This window comes from Aphelocoma coerulescens, chromosome 1A (genome assembly GCF_041296385.1).
Source record: "Aphelocoma coerulescens isolate FSJ_1873_10779 chromosome 1A, UR_Acoe_1.0, whole genome shotgun sequence".
Lineage (NCBI taxonomy): Eukaryota > Metazoa > Chordata > Aves > Passeriformes > Corvidae > Aphelocoma > Aphelocoma coerulescens.
The window spans coordinates 4,791,191-4,812,823 of NC_091014.1; the positions used below are offsets into that span (position 1 = coordinate 4,791,191).

At 45.8% G+C, this 21,633-nt stretch overlaps 1 protein-coding gene across 1 annotated transcript in view; it reads left to right on the plus strand.

The window, feature by feature from the left end:
* Positions 1-15,051: 15,051 nt before the first annotated feature.
* LOC138121234 (store-operated calcium entry regulator STIMATE-like) overlaps positions 15,052-21,633 on the plus strand; it is a 30,377-nt gene continuing 23,795 nt past the window's right edge. Inside the window, exon 1 of the mRNA XM_069034552.1 lies at positions 15,052-15,296. Within this exon, the coding sequence (XP_068890653.1) occupies positions 15,188-15,296 (109 nt within the window). The 5' untranslated portion in view covers positions 15,052-15,187. The remainder of the gene's footprint in view (positions 15,297-21,633) is intronic.

Sequence of the window (21,633 nt, forward strand, 5' to 3'; positions counted from 1 at the left end):
GTATCCCATCAGTTAAAAGTGACTTGGGTTTTGCCGCATCCCAGTGGGCACAAAAAAGGCTGTACTTTTCCATAATTCACATATAGGAAGGATCATGGGAAAAAAACCCTGGATTTTGGCTGTGTGCAGACACCCTCACACAGAGCCCACAGTGCCAGGAGAAGAACATGCCCTCAGGCACCAACTGTGTCATCTGAGTCAACCGCTCTGATTTACGTGGTGGAACTGATCTGACACCCTAAAACACAGCATGGGATGTTCTCAGCGAGAGCTGGTGACATTTAATGAGACAGAGATTTTACGCAATTCAACCTAATTGCTGATTCCCTTTTGATTTTATAAACTGGTGTAGGTACAAAAATGCTGCTAGCGAGGATTTTCTTGTTATTTTCTAAGTCCATGAGAGACTTTTCTCTCTCACAGAAGAGGTGGCAGGGAATGTAAACAACCAAGCCACCTGCAACCTTGAAAAGTCTTGTTTATGATATAGTAGAAAAATACTTTGACAATGGATGTTTTAGGATTTTAGCCAATCACCCCCAAGGGGTGGCTGGTCCTTTGTCCAATTAGACTATGAAGAAAAAAGTCTATAAAAGAGTTTGTAAAATAATTAAATAGATCAATCTTGCTGCACAATTCCTGCCTGCTGGATCTTCTCCTCCTCCTCCTCCCTATGGCTGCGGGACACGGTGATATACCCTAGGAACCAGGCCTGCAGTAATAAACTGGCACTGCTGGAGGCCGGGATTTACAGTGGGATCTCCAGACAGGAGTCTTTTCCAGTGGGCATCTCCAGTCACCTCCCAGTTTCTGACATTCATGCCAGCCCTACTTTTCAGTTGGTTCAGCTGTAATGAGGAAAAAAAATACTTTCCCAGCTTGTTCCTGTCACACATTATAAATATTAACCATCTTCCAGGTTTTCTTGTGGATTGAACCAGGTTGTTCCCTGATGAATCTAGGGTGCATTCAGGGGTCACTTGAAGGATTTCCCTTTGAACATGGTGTGACCGAGGATGAATTCACCTTCCTCAGTCCTGCATGGTTCTCCAACACTATCCCAGCAAGTCTCAACCCTAAGAACCCTTATGAGATTCTGCCAGGTTCCCATGGGAGGGATCTGCCATATCAGTGCCACCCTCGTTGGCTGTATTTTCAGTCTTTTCTCTCTGCAAATGACCTCTTTTCTTGGGCATAGAGAGATTCCTCATTAATCCCAGAAGAGACCAAGGTGGACGTGGCCAGTGGCCTTGGGAAGAGGCCAGCCATGAGCTGAATGGACAAGACTTGTCCTGGAGGCTGCAGATCTTCCCCTTATAGCAAACACCACTAGCAGGGTAGATTCAGGTAACATTTCCCTGCAACTGGACAGGCTTTTCAGGATCTTTGCTGGGAAAGGTATGCTTCCAACAGCTATAACATTTTAACATGAAAAAGTTCTCCTTCCTTGCTTTTTGATCACCTCTCATTAGAAATGTGAGGTATAAATGTAAAAGCTTCTTGGCATGATGTTCCAAGAAAATAATAGGTTTTAGTACTCTGAAAAAAAGTTTTTGTCTGAAGGAACACAGCTCTTTACACAGGAAAACCACATTTTTATTTGCTCAGCACAAACAGCTTCTGCTTTCTTGCTCACTTGTACAATTTTATAATGTAAAATGAGAGCAGGCTTTACCCTGACAAATCTTCTTAGTCCTCATCTCAATGTCCTTTAAATTGCCTCCTTACAAACAAAAGGATGTTGCACAGTCCTGTCAAGAGGAAATGCTTGCTGACAAGCATTGGATTTAAAGTACTGTTTAGGTAAACAAATCATGATTGCAGTAGATTAATTGATTAAGTTACTGTCTATGAAATACCCTATTTATCCAAGATGCACAAAGGCAGCTCATTATCTATTGGCATAAACAAAGAGTGAAAAGTAGCAGCAAAGGCAAAGGGGGACTTTGGAAGAGATGCCAACAAGACAGGGCCAGGGAAAATGTTTTCTGTTTGAAAAGCAATGTCAGGGATGAAAGTTCATGTGAAAATGCCTTCTTAAACTGGCCAGTGCAATGTCCCTGTCACATATTTGGGATACATCAATGGATGGACCTAAAATGGCATTCTGAAAGAAGGAATTGGTTTTTTTTCTGGGGAAATGTCAGTATTTTGGGGATATTTCCACCATTTCCATGCTCCATCCCTGGAAGTGTTCAAGGCCACGTTGGATAGGGCTCTGAGCAACCTGGTCTTCGGAATTGTCCCTGCCCATGGCAGGGGGTTGGAATGAGATGATGTTTAAGGTCTCTTCCAACGAAAACCATTCTGTCACTCTGTAACTTTTATGTTCCTCTAGTCCTATAAAATATCTTGTGCCCAGCCCAGTGGTAGGATGGGAGCAGTGAGAAATGTCCACACAGACCGATCCAGATCTGATCAGTGTGACAGCACAGGGCAGAGAATTCACGTTCCTCCTCTGCTGAGTAACAGGAGTTACTCAGGTAGGAAAGGACTTTGATTTTCCTCATGGCAAGCTTTAAAATGCACTTGATTTTGAGCTCAAGTTTTCAAAAAATGAGGCCAGTAGAAGCTTTTTGGACATGGATGGAACCGCGCTTCCTGGCAGAAGAGGCTCCAAAGGCTTTTCCCCAGCTCTGCCATAGAAAAAAAGCAGAAAACTCAGCATGCAAAGTCATTCAAAGGCATTTGCACAGCAAAGGCAGCACTTTCAAAGGAGACCGAGAAAACTCAGACCCAATAGGAGAAGGTCAAGCTTTCCTTTGGACTGCTTGGAAAATCCTCCCTCTGTGTGTGCTCAGAGAGGTGGCCCTTGTGGGGCAAACCACATGATTACAGAACAACTTCCCAAAAATGATTAGTGCCAGCGCTTGCAGGTTGGAGGCACAGAAAGGTGACATCCCCACGTGACTGGTCACAGTCCAAAGATCCATCATTAGGCCGTTCTGCCTCCCCATTTTTCATCTCACCGGGTAGTTTTAATGCTAATCTGCTTAACTGCCTTTTTATAGCTGGTAGCTCGAGGCTGGTAGAGTTAAGAAACCTTTACAGCTGTACAGTCGTTTACAGGGCTGCTTTAAGACATGGCATTTATTATGTATGAAGCTTTATAACAACCATCCATATCAGAGCTGATGGAGAACATGAAAGCAATACAGCACTGCTCCTTCCTACAGCACTTTGTTACAGGTGACAAGAGATAGGAAATCCAAAGGCTCAGTAAAACCAGGAGCAGGAAATTATTTTCCTAAGAGACTTCTAAAGGATTTAATGATAAATAAGACTTTTAGAGCCACAGTGGAACAAAGGGCTGCTTTAATTAAAAAGAAATCTGATCCCACAAAATGGTGAAGGTTGTGTTCATCTGTCTGAGCTAGGAGATGTTGAGATAACTGCAGCTGAAGTATTAATCCCCTTCGAAACTGGGGGGTGGGGGGAAATCACTACAGGGACCTGGAAAAGAAATTAATCTCCCTCCAGGGTAAATAGCAAATATTTTATCTATGCATGGGACTTCCAAACTCCCACACTTGAGTATTAACTATGATCTGTCTCAATAAAGGAAAACTGGTTTCCAGGACCAAAGCAGCCTGTGAGACACCTTGGTCTGGACCTTTAGGTGAGAAGAGTCCCAAATCCAACCCAAAACCAAGCAGAAAGTCTGGTCCCACAAATTCCAGCAGGGAGAAGAGATTGCCCACGGGATCACTACTCGTATGACAAAATTATGCAGGTACTTACAAGTTTTGCTGCACTGGAGCTACACTGTTTTGAACTTCTTTGAATTAAACCCTACATGAATGTGGTAACTGGGAAGAGCTTTCCTTCCAGAGTATGAATCACTCTGCAAAACTATATTAAATTCACTGTCACTGTAATCCTTCCCAAAGCAGAAAGACGTTTAAATCATTCTCCCCCCTCTCCCAAAACAAAGCTCTCAGCTCCCATCTCCATTTCAAGGCTGATTACAAACAGAAAGTCTTTCTCCTCCTAGAGTTTAATCAGTTTTGTTTTCTTGCTAAAGACAAGCCCCAATGTTGAGTTTCATTCTTAGTGGTTTTGGCCTTTTTCGTTCTGGAGAGCTCAAGAGCCAGCTCCTGTAAATAAAACCACTTTCTAGCACTAAATACTTCTCATTTACACCCACAGAACACCTGGGACAGCTTTTCCAAGAAATCCATTTGTGTTCTCACTCCTCACCATGGCAGAGCATATACAACCTTGTATAAAGGCATTATAAGGAGTTCATGAGAAAGACACGTGGTGTAATGAGGCTAAATGAAAATATATGTAATGAAAGCTTGGAGAAAAAGCATTCACACACTGGCTACGAAGAGCTAATGTCCACTTTAAGTGGTATCAAGAGCTGGAGCAATTGAAAGATAATAAGGAAAAAATGAGTAATGAATCAATTTTATTGTTTGCCGTTGAGCAGTCCTCGCTGGAGAGAGTGTGTTGATACTGCCTGATAAAAGGGATGGATGGGAGCTGACAGCAGCAGGGACAAGTACTCCCACACTTTCTGAAGAAATAAATGATTTCTGGAATTATTTTTGCCTCAGCCAATAGGATCCTACCGAGAAAAAATGGGATGTTTTCTTTTGGAGATCAGTATAGACACCACAACTGAACAGCACAGTATTTATGGAGAGCGAAAATTCCAGCTTTATTGGAGAGGCAAACTCACTTTGCATTTTTCTTGAATGTGGCTGTGCTGGCTCCCCCAGGAAAGGTGACACTCACTCAGATCTCCCTGTGGGACTCATCTCTGCTGGCACATCTACCTTTTTTATGCATTATAGCCCTAAGCCACCACTTTCCACTTCACCTCTTTGGTTTGGTATGGACTCCAAATTCATGCTTGCCTCCCTGGACTCACAGAATGGTTTGGGTTGGAAGGGACCTTAAAGACCATCTATTTCCAACCCCCTGCCATGGGCAGAGACATCTTCCAGTAGATCAGGTCAGGAGGTGACAGTAACCCAGATTCTTGCTGAGCAAACAAGCAAATGAGCAAATGTTGGAGCCATCAAGCATAAACATTTCAGTCTCCCACACCAGGCTGCTCAGAGCCCCATCCAGCCTGGCTTTGACCTGTGCTGCAGACACACCTATCCAAAAACCATAAAGCTGCTGTAATACATTCCCTGTTAGAAAACAGAGGAAAATTAGTCCACACAGGCATTTCTTCCTGCTACAGCAAGACTCATTCCTGTAACCAAGCTGATTTGGGTGTCTTCAGTCTGAAGGGTGGAAATCAATTTGGCAACTGTTGTCTTACTGTTTCTCATGTTTCAATTTTTTCATCCCTGTTTAATTCTTCATCAAAGCACCATTTATGCCTAATTGTGGAAATCTGAATCTCACTGACTAATGTTATTTCATCCATGTGTTAACTTGCAAACATCTGTGATGGCAAGCAGATGTCTTCTGGCCTTTGGAAATCCCTGGGCATTCAGGGGTTTGTATTTCAGTTGTAACATCCAGAAGTGAAGAGATGGGAAGGAAAAGAACATATGGCCTACATCAGCATCAAGCTAAGGGGTCGCCTGTTAAAACAGCAGCCCTTGATTAGGGCAAGGCTGAAAATAGAAAAAGTACAGTAGAAGAAAGTAGAAACCCCGTTTAGGTTGAGTTTGAAATAAGTATTGAATTAAAAATAATTTCTTATTGAATGGTACAGGCCTATTCCTCCCAGGCAAAGAGGAAAAGTCTCAGGAGGAAAAGTCTCAGGCTTGGGACCCCCACCTTGAGCTATGCCAAAAGCTACAATCTCTTCAGAACTCATGTGAAAAGATGGTAAAAGTCACTAGGCACAGATCTCCTTGAAAAAAATTAGCTTTTCAGCCTGTAGAGTTACTATTCTGGTGCAATCAGTAAAATTTAGGCCAGTTAAAAGCCTTTTTTCAGCTGCATGTACCAGAGGAAGGTGATTGTAAAACTCCACCCCTTCACTGGGGCAACACTGTCAGAAAAACTTTTAAAGAGCAGATCTGGTGTCAGACACATACAGTGACTGGGGGTTGTAAATCACTCTGCAGACCAATTTTCTAACACTTTTTGTTATAAAAAGAACCTGTAGATGTGTTATACTGATGGAATCATAGAATCATTAAGGTTGGAAAGGAGCATCTTGTCCGTTGCAGTTATGGAAAGCAAGAGCAGGGCTGCAGGGTGGGATGGATTTGTACGATCATCTCTAGCAGCTGCTGACTTGCTCCTTCAGATACTTCTCTCTTCTCCTGCTAAAGATGGAAATGCAGTAAAAACATGACTCCTCTGGGATGCAGCTTCTCTGGGATGCAGCTGCCAGGCATTTTGTACGGCTTTGCATCCACACAGTGGTGGGCTTCGGAGCCAGAGAAAGCTTTGTCAGCGAGCTGTGCTCATGTGAGCACCGGGACTTCTCTGTAAATAACTTTAAGGATCCTTCCAGAAGCTACATTCAGGCATGGGGTGAAGAGGCACAATTTGAGGAAGCCTAGAAAGTCAGTTTTGGCTGCAGGGCTACACCTCAGAAACCTTAAGTATTCAAAAGCAACAGACCCAACTCCCTGCAGTTATAGCCTCCCCTCCAGAGGTGAAGAAAGCTCTGAGCTTAGTATGTGTACAGATTTATGCTACAATAATTCTGCTTGAAAAGAAGTTGTATATTGTGGCATGTGTCCAGTGTTTGGGAACTAAAATGTGAAAACACAGCTCTGGTAAATGGATTCTTTCAACTGAGATTGGTTTGTATCAGATCTCATCTCAGGGTGAGATTTACACATCTGATCTAACGCCAGCTGGAACCAGGAAAAAGATTCCCCTTGAGTTCATAAAACACAGGGCTGACCAAAGTAACCTCATCACTGCGTTCATTGCTTTGCAAAACCACTGGATATCATCATGAAAACAAAAAAAAAATAACAGCAAAGTTATTATTTTAAGTGAAATGCATATTCTAGAGCAATGTGTTTTAGAAAACACCACCAGATTTGAGGCTACCTATTACAGGAGAAATGAACAATCCTCCCCTTGGTGTTTTCTTTGTGACTTTTGTTCCTTGCCTAACTCGATGAAATCACTAAGAAGGGATTAAACCTAAAATCGAGATTCCAGCATGTCTTCAGGAAGAACTGGCTTAGCTGAGCAGTTCTCTGTGCCTTCTGTGGCGCAGACTCAAACTGACTGATTTCCTGGGTAGGATCCTAAGGGTGCTAAGGAATGTAACACAAGTCTCATTGCTTTAATTCTTCCTCCCGTTTAATGTCCAGTAGGATCATTATGGGCTTGTGTGTGCATGTTTCTCATCAGAGACCAACTAGGTGAGTAAAAACCAACAGTTTTAAGACAGTTGATGGAGTTTATTTAGGAATCCCTGGGAAGAAACACTGTAGGTGTAGCCCAGGGGCAGACTTGACTGAGGTTTTTAGGCTGAAGTCAATCTTCTTCCTGAACCTTGAGAAGGTTTGTTTGTTGCAATACTTGTTGCACCATTTCTAATCCAAACTCTATTAACACCCCTTTTCTTCCACATTTGCTTGTTTTTTCTCATGGAAATTCATCCAAGTGAAATTTAGCCAAGGTCGAGCCTTCTTCTGAAAGCTTTTTTGTACCTGTAAGGATCTATCATGCTCCTGACCTGTAGTTCTGCAGCTGAGATTGCACAGTAAATATGAAATAGAGTCCTTGAGCAGGTTATTAGCTTAAGGTTAGGTAGCATGTGCTGTTTTGGAAACACCTCAGGAGAGGTAACTGAGGTCCTTTCCAGGATGACTCTTTGCAGCCTGAATGGAAATAATATCTCTGATGCAGCTGTAAAAAATGCATTAAAGGGAGTAGAAGCGGTGTCTCAGTGATAACATTTATAAAACATCAAGGATGGCTTGTGAAGGAACCTGTGGTTTTCAAGTGCTAATGGAGAAAGGCTCAGGAGCAGGGAATATTTGCCAGGTCTTGGCAAATTAGCACTTTATTTCAAGGCTCTTGATGAGCGATAGAACTCGGGGGAAAATAATCAAGGTCCTTTCTGGTTCGTGCTACATGAATGTTGTGAATATTTAACGTTTCTCCAATAGGGTAGGTCTCCGTTTCCTAACTGATTTTTTGCATAAATAGTTACCCAGGCTGTCAGATTCCAACATCCAGCCAAAGACCTGAAAGGATTCATCCAAACCTACAACTGTGCAGAGAAAAAAGCTTCCTTTTTCCTGGGGCAATCTCAGGTCTACCAGAGAGACAGAAGAGCTGTAAGGAACAAAACCGTATTTGATCGGATTTTTTTCTCTTTACCCTTTTTTTTTTTTTTATCCTGAGGAGGAATTTGATCCTCCTGTACTGGAGGGTGTTGAGAGGAATAAGATCTCCAAAAGCACAGGATTAGGACACTACCTGTCTGTTCAAGAAACAACAATGCATCACAAGGTCAGGCTGGAGATACAGGCTGGCAAAAGGAAGCAGGGCAGCCGAGAAAATGCAGTTCATGGAGAATTTAGGAGATCAACTCATCAGCTCTCCCACCTCAAGAAGGAATTACCCAGCTGTCCCTGAGAGAAGATTATTGGTTGGACTCAACTAATAGTTGGACTTGATGATCTTGGAAGTCTTTTCCAGCCAAAATGATTCTCTGATTCTAGTAAGATGGATGTTCTTAAAATCCTCCAGTGGAAGAATTTCTCTCTCTGGCCCCAACAACTTATTGCATCTCTTAACTAGCCTTAGTCCTGGAAAAGGTGTCCTGATTGCAGCCCAAATCCTCTCTGTTTCAGTTCAGATCCAGGGAATTTTGCCCAGGTCTCAATGGCCATAAATTCAAACATATTTTAATCTTGAACGAACTTGTACCTGGCCATTCTCACATAAGAAGAACACAAGTTTAATTTTCAAGAAAGAAATTGATTGGAAAAGCAAACGTTGAGCCTTTCTAGCAGCTCTATCCTTGCCCAAACAGTCACAAACCTAAGGATCGTCTTAGAACCATTGAATGGTTTGGTTTGGAAGCAACCTCAAAGATCATTTAGTTCAGCCCCTGTGCCAAGGCTCACCTCTGTAGGAATGAGCATGATATACGACCTCAAGAGAGTCCAACTTGAAGCAGGGCCATCATCCCACTGGGATGGTGGTACCTGTGAGGGTTTCCTCTGTGCTGTTGTAGGACCTCCCACTTTGTCCTCCAGCCATGGGTGAAGGGATGGCTGTGCAGAGGAGTGGGCTGTGCTCAGGGGCTGATTTGCAGAGCTGAGGTGTTCTGAATGAGGGGAGGGGGAAAGGGAAGCTGAAACCTTCCTCTTTCTGCCTCTCACAGTTGGGCACAGACCCAAAAGCCACTGTCCCCTGCCCCTCAGGCTTACACAGCCAGGGTGAGCAGGGCAGGCAACGTTGGAGAGCCTCAGCCAACAATGCCACGGGTCCTGTAAAGTGGGAAATGATTCCCATTCATCCAAAGTGAGACACTGAACATCTCATAATAACACAGCTAAAGCACTTACTGAAAATAGAAAATAATTACCTTGACAATTACTCCTTGGAGTATCCTGCAATACAAAGTCCTGGCTGATACAAAAATTGGTTTTGGCCTCTTGCTTACGAATATAACCTGGAACAGATTGTTAAATGTGCCAGGCCTTGTAAAATGGGTAATTCAGCAAGAATAAGGTCTAGCTGCTATTTAATCAGCAGGGATCACTGCTGCTGGCAGCATGAATAAAGTCTGTTCCAAGTATCAGCTAAAGGAAGTTTTCTCAAGATATCTTGTTTTCAGAAGTAACTTCTTCATCACATGATAAACAAAACCAGATGAATAATTTACATGAGCATCATCCTGGAAAGGGCAGCTTCGTGTGTCCCCCTCCAATTTACCACAACAACCATCTGCAGACCTGCCAATGGCTTTTCCTCATCCCCACCCTCAAGCTGGGGATCCTGGGGGTACAAAACACCTGAGTGTTTTGGGGGCAAGTGAGTTGAAGGAAACAATGCTGTGTTGCTATAAAAAAATGGACATTCATGTTTTTATGACTATTTTCTGACATGAGGCCATCACTGAACTGCCTGGAGCTGGAGAAGACTTAATCCATCTGATCAGGATGGGTCAGAGGAAGATGTCCTGACAGAGGTTATTCCTCTCCACTGGCTACGAAAGGAGGCAAGAGATCTCTCAAAGGGGACATCTGAAGCCAGGTAAGGTGGATCCCACCTGTAATAAATGGTTACAAGTTGGGTTTTTTTTGGTTGAAAAGAAATTAAAAGTTGCTTGTTAAAAGTTTGGGGATATACAGTTAATGAGTTAATTGTTACTCCGACTGTATGGGTGTAATGTTGCTATGTGCCCGCTAGATGGTGACACCAATGGGGGAAAGTAATGAGTCTATCGAAAACAGGAGAATGTTCTAGAATGTTCTTAAGATGACTTAATAATTATGATGTAAACATGTTGAGGAATTATTGGTTAGGGGGCAAACCAATCACTCGGCGCCCCAGAGACTGATGGAGCTGAACACCAATGAGGACCCCAGCAACGAGCCCGCAGAGGGAGGAGCTGAGCTGCACCAATCACAGCATCAGAGAGAGATAAAAACTGCCCTGGGGCTCAGCCCCTCGGGAGGGGGGTGTGTCCTCCTGAGGAACCCGAGTCCGAGGGAGTGTCCTCTGTGTCGCACTGTTGTTTTTTTTCTGGGTTGTCGAGTGGGACTTGGGCTTACCTCGAGTCTCCGCTCCTGGTTTTCTTTTTAACAAATGCCCTGCCCTCTGGCAGTGTGAAGTTGTTCCCTGTTATCCTGTCACTCCATGCCCTTGTCCAAAGTCCCTCTCCAGCTCTCTTGGAGCCCCTTTATGTAATAAATGGTTACAAGTTTGGGGTTTTTTTGGCTGAGAAGTTAAAAGTTGCTCGTTAAAAGATTGGGGATATACAGTTAATGAGTTAATTGTTATTGCGACTGTACGGGTGTGATGTTGCTATGTGCCCGCTAGATGGTGACACCAATGAGGGAAAGTAATGGGTCTGTAGAAAAGAGCAGAATGTTCTAGAATGTTCTTAAGATGACTTAATAATTATGATGTAAACATGTTGAGGAATTATTGGTTAGGGGGCAAACCAATCACTCGGCGCCCCAGAGACTGATGGAGCTGAACACCAATGAGGACCCCAGCAACGAGCCCGCAGAGGGAGGAGCTGAGCTGCACCAATCACAGCATCAGAGAGAGATAAAAACTGCCCGGGGCTCAGCCCCTTGGGGTCTTCCTGAGGAACCTGAGTCCGAGGGAATGCCCTCTGCATCGCACTGTTTTGTTTTTTTCTGGGTTGTCGAGTGGGACTCAGGCTTACCTCAAGTCTCCGCTCCTGGTTTTCTTTTTAATAAATGAGCAGATTTTTACTCCACCCAAGAAGTCCAAGCCTCGTTTATAACAGGACTTTACCCTGCCTACTTCATAGCTACTTTTGCTTAGGTTTCTTCAGGCCCTTGAATCCATCAGTCTGACTCCTCTCATCTTTTAACCTGTTCTTGTCCTGTATTATCACTGCTCATGTTGCTTTAAGGTAATTTCACTTGTTAATCCTTTTTGGAAGGCTGGAAAAATGAAGGTATTTTCTACGCTTTCCATTATTTGGTTTTCCATTCTACCCTAGATTATGTCATAGAGTAGAATATTGTTCTTACAGAGAATTAATTACTCCATCCTTCCTTTTCCTTGTACTTTCATAAATAGCCTGGATTGGTTTTTACATTCCTTATCACTTGAAATTGCTTTGGTGTTTCTGATTTCATGATTAAGCACATGGCCTAATATTTTAATTCATTTTTTTTTAGTTTTTTTTTTATTTAATGATTCCTTTATTAAATTCTACTTATTCAAGAAGTGTTTGCTTTGTTTCTTTTCTCTTTTGCTGGGTGTTTTTCAAATTATAGAAGTATAGAATGGCTTGGGTTGGATAGGACCTTGAAGACTACCTAGGTCCAACCCCCCTGCTATGGGCAGCAGGGACACCTTCCACTATCCCAGTTTGCTCCAAGCCCCATCCAACCTGGCCTTTAAAACTTCCAGGGATCCAGGGGCAGCCACAGCTTCTCTGGGCACCCTGTGCCGAGGCTTTACCACCCTCACAGGGAAGCATTTCTTCCCAATATCCCATCTAGCCCTGCCCTCTGGCAGTGTGAAGTCGTTCCCTGTTATCCTGTCACTCCATGCTCTTGTCCAAAGTCCCTTTCCAGCTCTCTTGGAGCCCCTTTAGATGCTGAAAGGGGCTCTAAAGTCTCCTCAGAGAAAGAAAAACCTTGGGGAGGGGGGAGCAAGAGCAAGTAGTGAGGCATCTTAATTGCCAAAATAATAGAGCAGAATTTTATAACCAAAGCTCCTGGGCTCCACCTGGGATGCAGAAAAAGCTTAAGGACTTTTTTGCATGGGTTCAGAAAATATAAATATTTTGAAGTGCAAAAGGTGCTTTTGATAAAGGAAAGCTGTGTTTTCACAGAGGAGTGTGGAGCATCAACAGCCGCTGAAGGATATCTACCTCTTCCTGCAAGGAGGGGGGAAATCAAGGGGTTCTGTTTATTGCCCTCTTGTAGCCTGAGTGTTTTCACACATGGGAGGCACTCTGCTCTCTTGTAAAACTATCAGCACCTGGAAATAGGGCCTCAGACAACTTTGTCCTGCTGATAAAGCAGCTGGGAGAAATCACCATTAATTGGATTTGGAGAAAGGGGAGGAGGCAGCACTAACTCCGAGGGAGCTTTTGAAAAATTGTCCCCTTGGGCAAGACCCTGGTACATCACAGATACTTTGCAGGTTATTGATAAAAACTAAAACTTTGTTTAAGAAATGCCCATCTTGTTTAAATGTCTTTTATTTTTGCCCCCTTTGTTTTCACCAATTGCTATGCTGTACCTGGGTAAGTGGAGTCCAAGGCACCTCTCAGGGGAAAAATTACCATCCAGCAATTCTTGAAAATGCCTTTTTAGCAGCAGCCTAGGAAATCTGAGAAAATGCAAAAAAAGTTAGAGCCTGAGGAAATCTGTGTTAAAATGTGTACTTGCTTAATAGATGCTTCCACATACAGTGTGTTCAACTGGCTTATATAAAAGTATCAACTTTAATATTTGACTTAGAATTTAATATAAAGGCAACTGACTGCGAAACACAATCACATTTACCAGCTCAGGGGAATGAACCTTTTTATGAAACTAACAATTGCACATACAAAATCAGCTGAAAATGAGTTAGTGAGATGAAACTTCCACCTTCCTGGCTGAACTCATGATTAAACCATGATTAAAGTCAGTGAGCTAAGTGAACATCTATCAACCCAAAATTCAATTCACCCTTGGAAAAGAAAGAGGAGGGACTATTTTTGTGATTTCAGGGATGTGCTGGCTGAGTTGAGGAGGGATAATACTCCAGCCTAAATTGCCTGGCACTAATGACCTCCCCAGGACAGGGGATTCCCAAGTCCAGGAATAACACAATTCTCTCCTGTGTTGAAAACTGACCTATTTGGGCAGCAGGCCAGCTCCCATGATTTTCTTGTCTCATAACATTTACTGCTGTTTTTAAGGCCATTGCTCAGAGTCATATGACAGGATAAGATTTGCAGCCTCTCTGGTTTTGTAACTAAACACAAGCTCCTACCCTGCAAAATCGGGGAGGGAAACTTCAGTGTGTGACCCCAGTGCTTGCTAAAGTTGGCCTCCAGTGTATTGAAAAGAGAGAGAAAATGAAATCTGCCCTGTGGGGAGGACGCTGTGGAGGGGGGTAGCAGTAGTGTTACACAGAGGAGCAAAAAAAAAGGAAATTTGAGGCTGCAGTTTAAGAACCTGACCCCATCAGCAGACCCAAAATCCCACCAGGACTCCCCCAGCCCAGCACTCTAAACCCTGCTAGGATCCTCTCCAGCCTGGTACCCCAAACCCCACTGTGACCTCCCAAACCCAGCACTCCCATCCCTGCTGGAACCCCTCAACCTGGCACCCCAATCTTGACCAGGACGCCTACCAACCCTCCCCAGTCAAGCATCCCAAACTATGCCAGGACCTCCCCAGCCAGGACAACCCAAACCCTGCTGGGACATCCACATCCTGGCACCTGAAACACTTCTGGGATTCCCTCAGTCCAGCATCTCAAACCCCAACAGGACCCCTATCCACCCTCCCCAGCCCAGTACCCCTATTCCGCAAGGATTCCCCGAACCCAGCACTCCAAACCTCAGCAAGATTTCCCCAATCCAGCACCCCAGTTCTCTCTAGAACCCCCCATCCTCATCTCCATAATCATCCCCACCTCTGTCTCTGTCCTCATCCACATCCATAACTCGTCTTCCCATCACTGTCTCTGCCTACATCTCCATCCTGATACCCCCTTAATCTCTTTCCCAATCCCCATTCCATCTCCAACCTCATCTACATTGTCATCTCTATCTCTGTCCCCATCCTCATCCCCATCCCCGTTTCCACCTTTATCTCTGTCCCTATTGCACCCCCACCTCCAACCCCTTCCACATCCACATCTCCATCTCTGTCCCCATCCTTCTCCCATTCCCTATCACCATACTCATTCCCATCTCCAAGTCCATCTCCATTCCCATCCCCATGCGTGTCTCCATCTCCATCCTCATTCCCATGCCTGTCGCTGTCTGTGTCTGTCCCCACTGCATCCCCATATCCAACCCCTTCCACATCCCCATCTCGGTTTTTGTCCCCATCTTTGTCCCTGTCCCCATCCTCATTTCCGTTCCCATCCCCATCTTTCATCCCTATGCCTCTGTCTCTGTCCGCTTTGTATCCCCATCTCCATCTCTATCCCCATCCTCATCCTCATCCCCAACTCAGCTCCATTTCCATTCCCATCGCTGTCTCCATCTCCATCCCCATACCTATGCCTCTGTCTCTATCTCTCTCCCCTTTGTATCCTCACCTCCAACCCCTTCCATATCCCTATCTCCATCCACGTCCCCTTCCCTGTACCATCCCCAACCCCATTCCATCTCCATCCCCGGTGCCGTCCCCCCTCTCCCGTCCCGCCCCGCCCCGGGTGCCGCTGCCGGCGGGCCGGGCCGGGGCGGGGCGGGGGCGGCTCGGGGCCGCCTTTGTGCGCGGCGGGGCCGGCGCTGTCCCATTTGCGTTTCCGGCCCCGGTCCGTACCCCGTTATCCCGCACCGCTCCGTTCCCCGTTATCCCGCTCCGCTCCGTCCCGCCCCACCGCATCCCGCAGCTCCATGGCCGCCCCCCGCCCGGCGCACGGCTGCGGCAGCGGAGCGCTGCTGGGGCGCTTCGGGGTGCTGCTGCAGGCGCTGCTGGCTCTCTGCGCCTTCAGCACCCTCATGCGTGAGTACCGGGGGGCTCGGGGCACCCCCTGCCCGCGGGGGGACCGGCGGCACCTCGGCGCCGCTCGGGGCTGGGTGCCACTTAAAAACACCAAGTTTTGCGGTAACTCCCGGCTGGGTTTGGGAGGAAGGGACGCGCTGTGGGGATGTTCCCGAGCCGGCGGCTGCTGCGCCAGATGCTCCTTCTTAAAAACTCCCGTCCCCAGCCCTAATCTGATGGTAATGAAGCTCCGCGGAACGCGCGGCTGTAATCTGGTAAAAGTGGCTGCGCTTGTGTTGGCCATTGCTCAGTCACTTAGAAAATTTTAATGAAGGGTAAGAAGGTGTTGGTGTAACCCCGCGAGTTGCCGGGGAGGAGCTGACAAAAACGGGGCGGGTGTCCGACACGGCGCTGCGTGGGGAAGGGTGGGTTAATTGCGCTGTGATGCTGTTTTGTTTAATTTTCGCTTCAGCTGCGCGAAGTTTTAGGGCTCGAGGGTCCGGGGAAGGAGGTTACAGAGAGAACGTGTTTTGCTGGTTACTGGGAAGGGGTGGCAGTGGGAGAAATCAGTTGAGCAGTGAGAAAAATTACCCCGGGGTGTGATTTCCAGGTCCAGAGGGAACGGCCTCAAGTTGTACTGGAGAAAATTTGGAGTGGATATTTGTAAAAGCCTCTTCCCCGGAAGGGGAAGGCATTGGAAGAGTCTGCCCCGGGTAGTGGCGGAGTCGGCGTCCCTGGAGGGATTTAAAAGACGTGTGGATGTGGTGCTTAGGGACGTGTTGTCGTCACGGACTTGGCAGTGCTGGATTAATGATTGGACTTGGTATTAGAGGTGTTTTCCAACCTCATTGATTCTGCGATCCTGTGAAAAGGTGGGGAGCACTGAGGCTGAAAGAGCCGTGAAAATTTACTGTTGTTTTGTGCTGCAGCTGTGTTTTGCTCAGAGCAATGTGTGTGTTGCTGCTCTTCAGGGTTAAGTGGTTTAGCACAAGTTCAATCAACATGCCAGAACTCGATCTGTTTTCTTTGTTTAAAAGCCTGTGGTGACTGTGAACCGAAACTTCCAAGTTTTCTGGCCAAGTAGCTGCAGATTTTGAGGTTCTCTTGTCCCCCTCTGCCTTCTGGAAATCACTTTCAAAGGCTCCAGCGCTGCGGTTAAGGCCAGGCTGCCAGGGAAAGCTGCAACAAGTTCTTCCAGCGATAACTGATACCTTCTTCCAGCTGGAGCAGCCCAGTTGCAACATGCCACTGCTTGTGTTTCACCAAATTTTGACAGTAAGAAGAGTGGTAATTTCTTTTTCTGTTCCTGTTTCCCCTAGTGATGCGTGCATATGGGTTAATTGTCCTGTAAACTCCATGGGGTGTCCCATAAAATCAAGGACTTCGGTAAATCATGTTGGAATACCTCTGTGGATGAGGCTACATCACCCCTGCTAGAAAATCATCAACCCTGGGCTAACTGCTGGTGCAAGGGCTGGTATTTCCGAGAACATTAACAACCTCTTGGTTAATGAAGAGAAACCGAAAGCTGATCCTGTGTGGTTTTGTCGTGACTCAACTGTGGAGGAACTGCCGGCTGGGACCCTGAGGGCAGATGTGTTTACAGTCCTGGGATCCCAGTGACAGCACCTCCTCTGGCTGCACCTGGGCTGCTGGTCCCTAATCCACCCCAGCTGGTCCTTACCTGTGCCCCAGTCACACACTTCCAGCTGCAGGCTTCCTTGGATGTGCTGGAGGGGCTATTTGTGTGCTGACTCCTAACCCATGGTGGTTGTGGTGGGCTCACCCATGATTTTATGTTGGGCAGCAGCTTTTGGGCTGTTGCTGTGGCCCATTCAGTTGGCAGCGTTCTGAGAAGGCTCTGGTGTCTGGGAGGTATGGAAGCCTCTGGAGCTGAGCAAAAAAAACTTGCTGGGAACTTTGATGGCATCTTCTTTGCATCCAGCTCAACATCAAGACAGGCAGTGCTGGCTGGGTAACTACATCATCTAGAACTTGAGATGCTGCTGTATCTGCAGTCAGCCCTTTGACACTTCTGCCTTCAGTACTGTGACATTCTTGGTGTGTGTTTCTGTTGGTTTTATTACTGTGATTTCTGCTTTGCTGGGATGTTGCAGGCCACGGGTTGATGAGTGGAAAGGAGGTCCACGAGGGTGGTGAGGCCCTGCCACAGGTTGCTCAGAGAAGCTGTGGATGCCCCATCTCTAGAATTATTCAAGGCCAGGCTGGATATGGCTTGGAGCAACCTGGGATAGTGGCAGGTGTCCCTGCCCGTGGCAGGGGTTAGAACTGGATGTTCTTTAAGGTCCTTTCCAACTCAACACTGTGTTAGGAAATTCCTGTCCAAACTCAAGCCAAGACCTTTTTCATTCCTTCTACTTTTAAAGTACCAGCTCAGCTATAGGAATACCTGGATTTGGATAGGTAAGATTTCCAAATTGTGCAGATACTGTTCACAGCTCTTGAAAACATCTAGAGAAACTCAAGATTAACAATGATGTGGTGTTCTGCAAAGTTTTGCAGGTGTGTGTGTGCATGGGATGTGCTCAGAGTATCCCTCCAGAATGTGTGTGGAGCATGCCCATTGCAGGGAGGGTAAGTTTGTTTTTATCAGAATAATTTGTGTTGTTGAATTTGTGTTTCTTGAGGCTGTGGGAAGATTCTCTCCTGCCAACCTGGTAGGAAAACCTAATGGAGGAGGAAATCAATTTTGAAGGATTGAGTGGGGTGGTTGCTCCCTGTTGCAGTGCAGTTTGTGAAATTGGTCCTTTGTGTGGTGAAAACAGGAGCCAGAAGTAAATGATGCCCAGCCTTGGCAGGGAGTCAGGACAGCTGTTTAGTGGGGTTTTATTATTCTGTCAACTCCCATGAGCATAGTGATGAGTTCATTTCAGCCTACAAACACTCTGTTGCTTTTCCAGCAAGGTCTTTAAGGTTGCAGTTGAGCCTAATCCCAGTGTTATAAACGAGGCTTGGACTTCTTGGGTGGAGTAAAAGTCTGCTCGTTTATTAAAAAGAAAACCAGGAGCGGAGACCTGAGGTAAGCCTGAGTCCCACTCGACAACCCAGAAAAAAACAAACAGTGCGACACAGAGGGCATTCCCTTGGACTCAGGTTCCTCAGGAAGACCCCCCAGGGGCTGAGCCCCAGGGCAGTTTTTATCTCTCTCTGATGTTGGGATTGGTGCAGCTCAGCTCCTCCCTCTGCGGGCTCGTTGCTGGGGTCCTCATTGGTGTTCAGCTCCATCAGTCTCTGGGGCGCCGAGTGATTGGTTTGCCCCCTAACCAATAATTCCTCAACATGTTTACATCATAATTATTAAGTCATCTTAAGAACGTTCTAGAACATTCTGCTCTTTTCTATAGACCCATTACTTTCCCCCACTGGTGTCACCATCTAGCGGGCACATAGCAACATTACACCCGTACAGTCGCAATAACAATTAACTCATTAACTGTACATCCCCGATCTTTTAGCAAGAAACTTTTAACTTCTTTTCAACCAAAAAAACCCACCTTTTAACCATTTATTGCACCAGGGCTTGCTGTGGTTGCAGCTTTGCCCCATTTGACAATCAAACGGCAAAGAGGTGTTAGCCTTTCCACCTGCCTGGGGTGGCTTTGGAGGCACTTTGGCTGGAAGGGCAGTCGTAGAACTGAGACACAAACACTTGAAAGCAGAGGTGGTGGAGCCCAGCAGCTGTGTGCATGTGGCAATCTGGATTCCTGTGTCTCCTTGGGGAGGTCATGACTGAGGAGTGGGGATAATTGTGCAATCCCATCCAAAGCAGTTTGTAATGCTTTGCCTTGGGCATCACTCAGCTGAGTGAAGAAAGCTCATTGCAGTTACCTCAGCTGCAGGGGCTGGGTGTGAGTTTGACGGTGGAGTCCTTGCAGTTGCTGCTATTCATTGAAAACTTTTTTTTTTTTGAGGAAGGAGTTCTACACTAGCCAAAGTTGTCCAGGTTTGCGGAGGGGACAGCAAAACTCTTTGAAATGAGGGAAGATGTTTTGTATAAATTGTATCCATAGCCTTCTTTGTGAATTAACTGGAGTGCAGGAGAAACAGATTTGGGGAGTAGTTGGAGGATTTTTGTCTCCACTGTGAGTGGAAAAAGCTTTCCCTGGAGCTAGTATATTCATTTTCTACTCTGCCACAAACAGCATTGAGGACACGCATGAACATTTGTTTCTCTTCCAGCTTTTCCTGAAACTATCTTGGCAGCCCTCTGAGCTGCTGAATGAGGTGTAGTAGCACTTGTGATGTTGGTATGAAAATAGATTTTGCTCTTGGAGAACGCTCAGACTGCCAGGCAAGAAGAGCTGGACTGGACTGAGCTCCACAACCCAGTGGGGAATCTGGTTTTCAGCTTTGCGTTTGAAAATGTGTTGATCCTGCCTCATGTGACAGCAGTGTCTCCTTTCTCACATCACTGCTGGACATGCTCTTCCAGCATATCTTGCCTTGAGCTTAGTCTTAAGAAGGCAGAGCTGTTTGCAGTAGGGACCCTGGTGCTGACCCCCAGGCAGGACTTGGTGCTGGAGATGCTCTGTTTGCACCTGGGATGGTATTTTAGACACTGGTCCAAGTAGCTTGTCCTGAGGCAGAGCCACAGAATAGGAGTTTACCAGACTTCCTGTAAAAGAAATGGTGTCTCTGTGGCTGAAAACAGTTGTTAAAGAACATCAGAAATATCCCCTTCATCTGTGGTCTGTGTTTTCCTGATCCCTGTGGATTTTCCAGCTGACCTTTCAATGTTGCTTGTCTCCTGGATGGTAAAATGGGAGAGAGCATCCTTGTGTTGAGAAGTGTCTGAACTTTGAGAGGAACTCGTGGAAGCTGTTGCACTTGTCTCCACCAGATAAATCAAACTTAACTCATCTTTTGTGGCTTTTTACTAGGCCCTATAGTGATAGGGAAAAGGGCAATGATTTTGAACCAAAAGAGGATAGATTTAAACTAAATACAAGAAGAAATTTTTTACAATGAGGGTGCTGAAATGCTGAGACAGGTTGCCCAGTGAGATGGTGGATGCCCTGTCCCTAGAAACATTCAGGGCCAGTTTGGATGGGGGTCTGACCAACCTGGTCTAGTGGACGGTGTCTCTGTCCATGGCAGGGGGTTGGAACAAGATGACCTTCAAGGGACCCTTCCAACCCAAACCATCCTGTGATCCTGTCCCAGTGTTAAGTTCAGGGTGGTTGCTGTACGTAGTTTGAAGTGAAGTGCTGTTTGTGTGCTTCAAAAGTATCCCAAGTGCTTTCTGTTTTGTGTTTTGGCTTTACACTGAAAATACCTCATAAGGGTGGGTGGAAGTGTGAGTCCATGTCAAGAAAAAGAAGAAATAAATGCTAGAGCACTTGATCTATCCAGACTTCCATTCTGTTCTGAAATCAATCTGCCCAGGACACAAAAACACTGCAGCTTTACCATGCCCAAAACAGGCTCTGCTGGCTTTGCTTGCTCTCACACAAGTGCATAATTGTGTGTGATTTAAATTGTTCACACACAAGAACATTTAAATTCCAACTTCACCCCTGTAAATGCTTTTCCCTCTAGAGAAAAAACAAAGCCACAGAGGTTAACAGTGTCTCTGGCAGTGTGAAGCTTGGGTCCTTGCTGATTTACATGTAGGTTTGTGGGTTAGGCAACGAGCTGCACATGGCAGGACTCCCAGCACATTTCTCTTCTGCTTCAGTACATCTGAAAACTGGATGAGCTCGAGAACACGTGTTGCACTTTGTGGGCTGGAAGGTCTGTGCAGCACTCAGTGTGCTTCATTAAGCTGCACACAGCTTTCCACAAAGCTTTTGAATGGCAGCTGTTGATTGCTCTGACCTCTCCTTGGCCGTCACCCCTCAAGCAGCCAAACCGAGTGGTGGAGGCAGAGTGGGGAGTGGGAGGCTCCTGGTTTCTGAAGGAACAAAGGGGTTTGGGGAAGATGAGAAATGAGCTGGCAGAGTAGAGCTGCACGAAAAGTTACCTGTGATCCGTGGGCAGCAGAGCACCTTGCACCTGGCTGAGTTGGTCCTGCAACATGAGGTGAGCAGTTGATGCTATGGGTGACTTAACACTACATAAAACTTTACAGGGAAATTAGTCTTTTATAATTATGAGGTGGAGCGTGCAAAGCTTTAAGGTGTCTGTTAAATTTCCAGCTGTTTTTTTTAAACAGCATTTGTAAGAAAACTGTATGGCAGAGAGACTTTAATGATAAAAGTTGGGTTTGGATAAAATGCTGTCTTAAATGCTAAAAGGGAGTAGAAAGTAGATGATCTTTAAGGTCCCTTCCAACCCAAACCATCTGTGATTCTATGGTAACTGCTTGTGCATCACTTCATTCTTCAGGTGGTGTTCT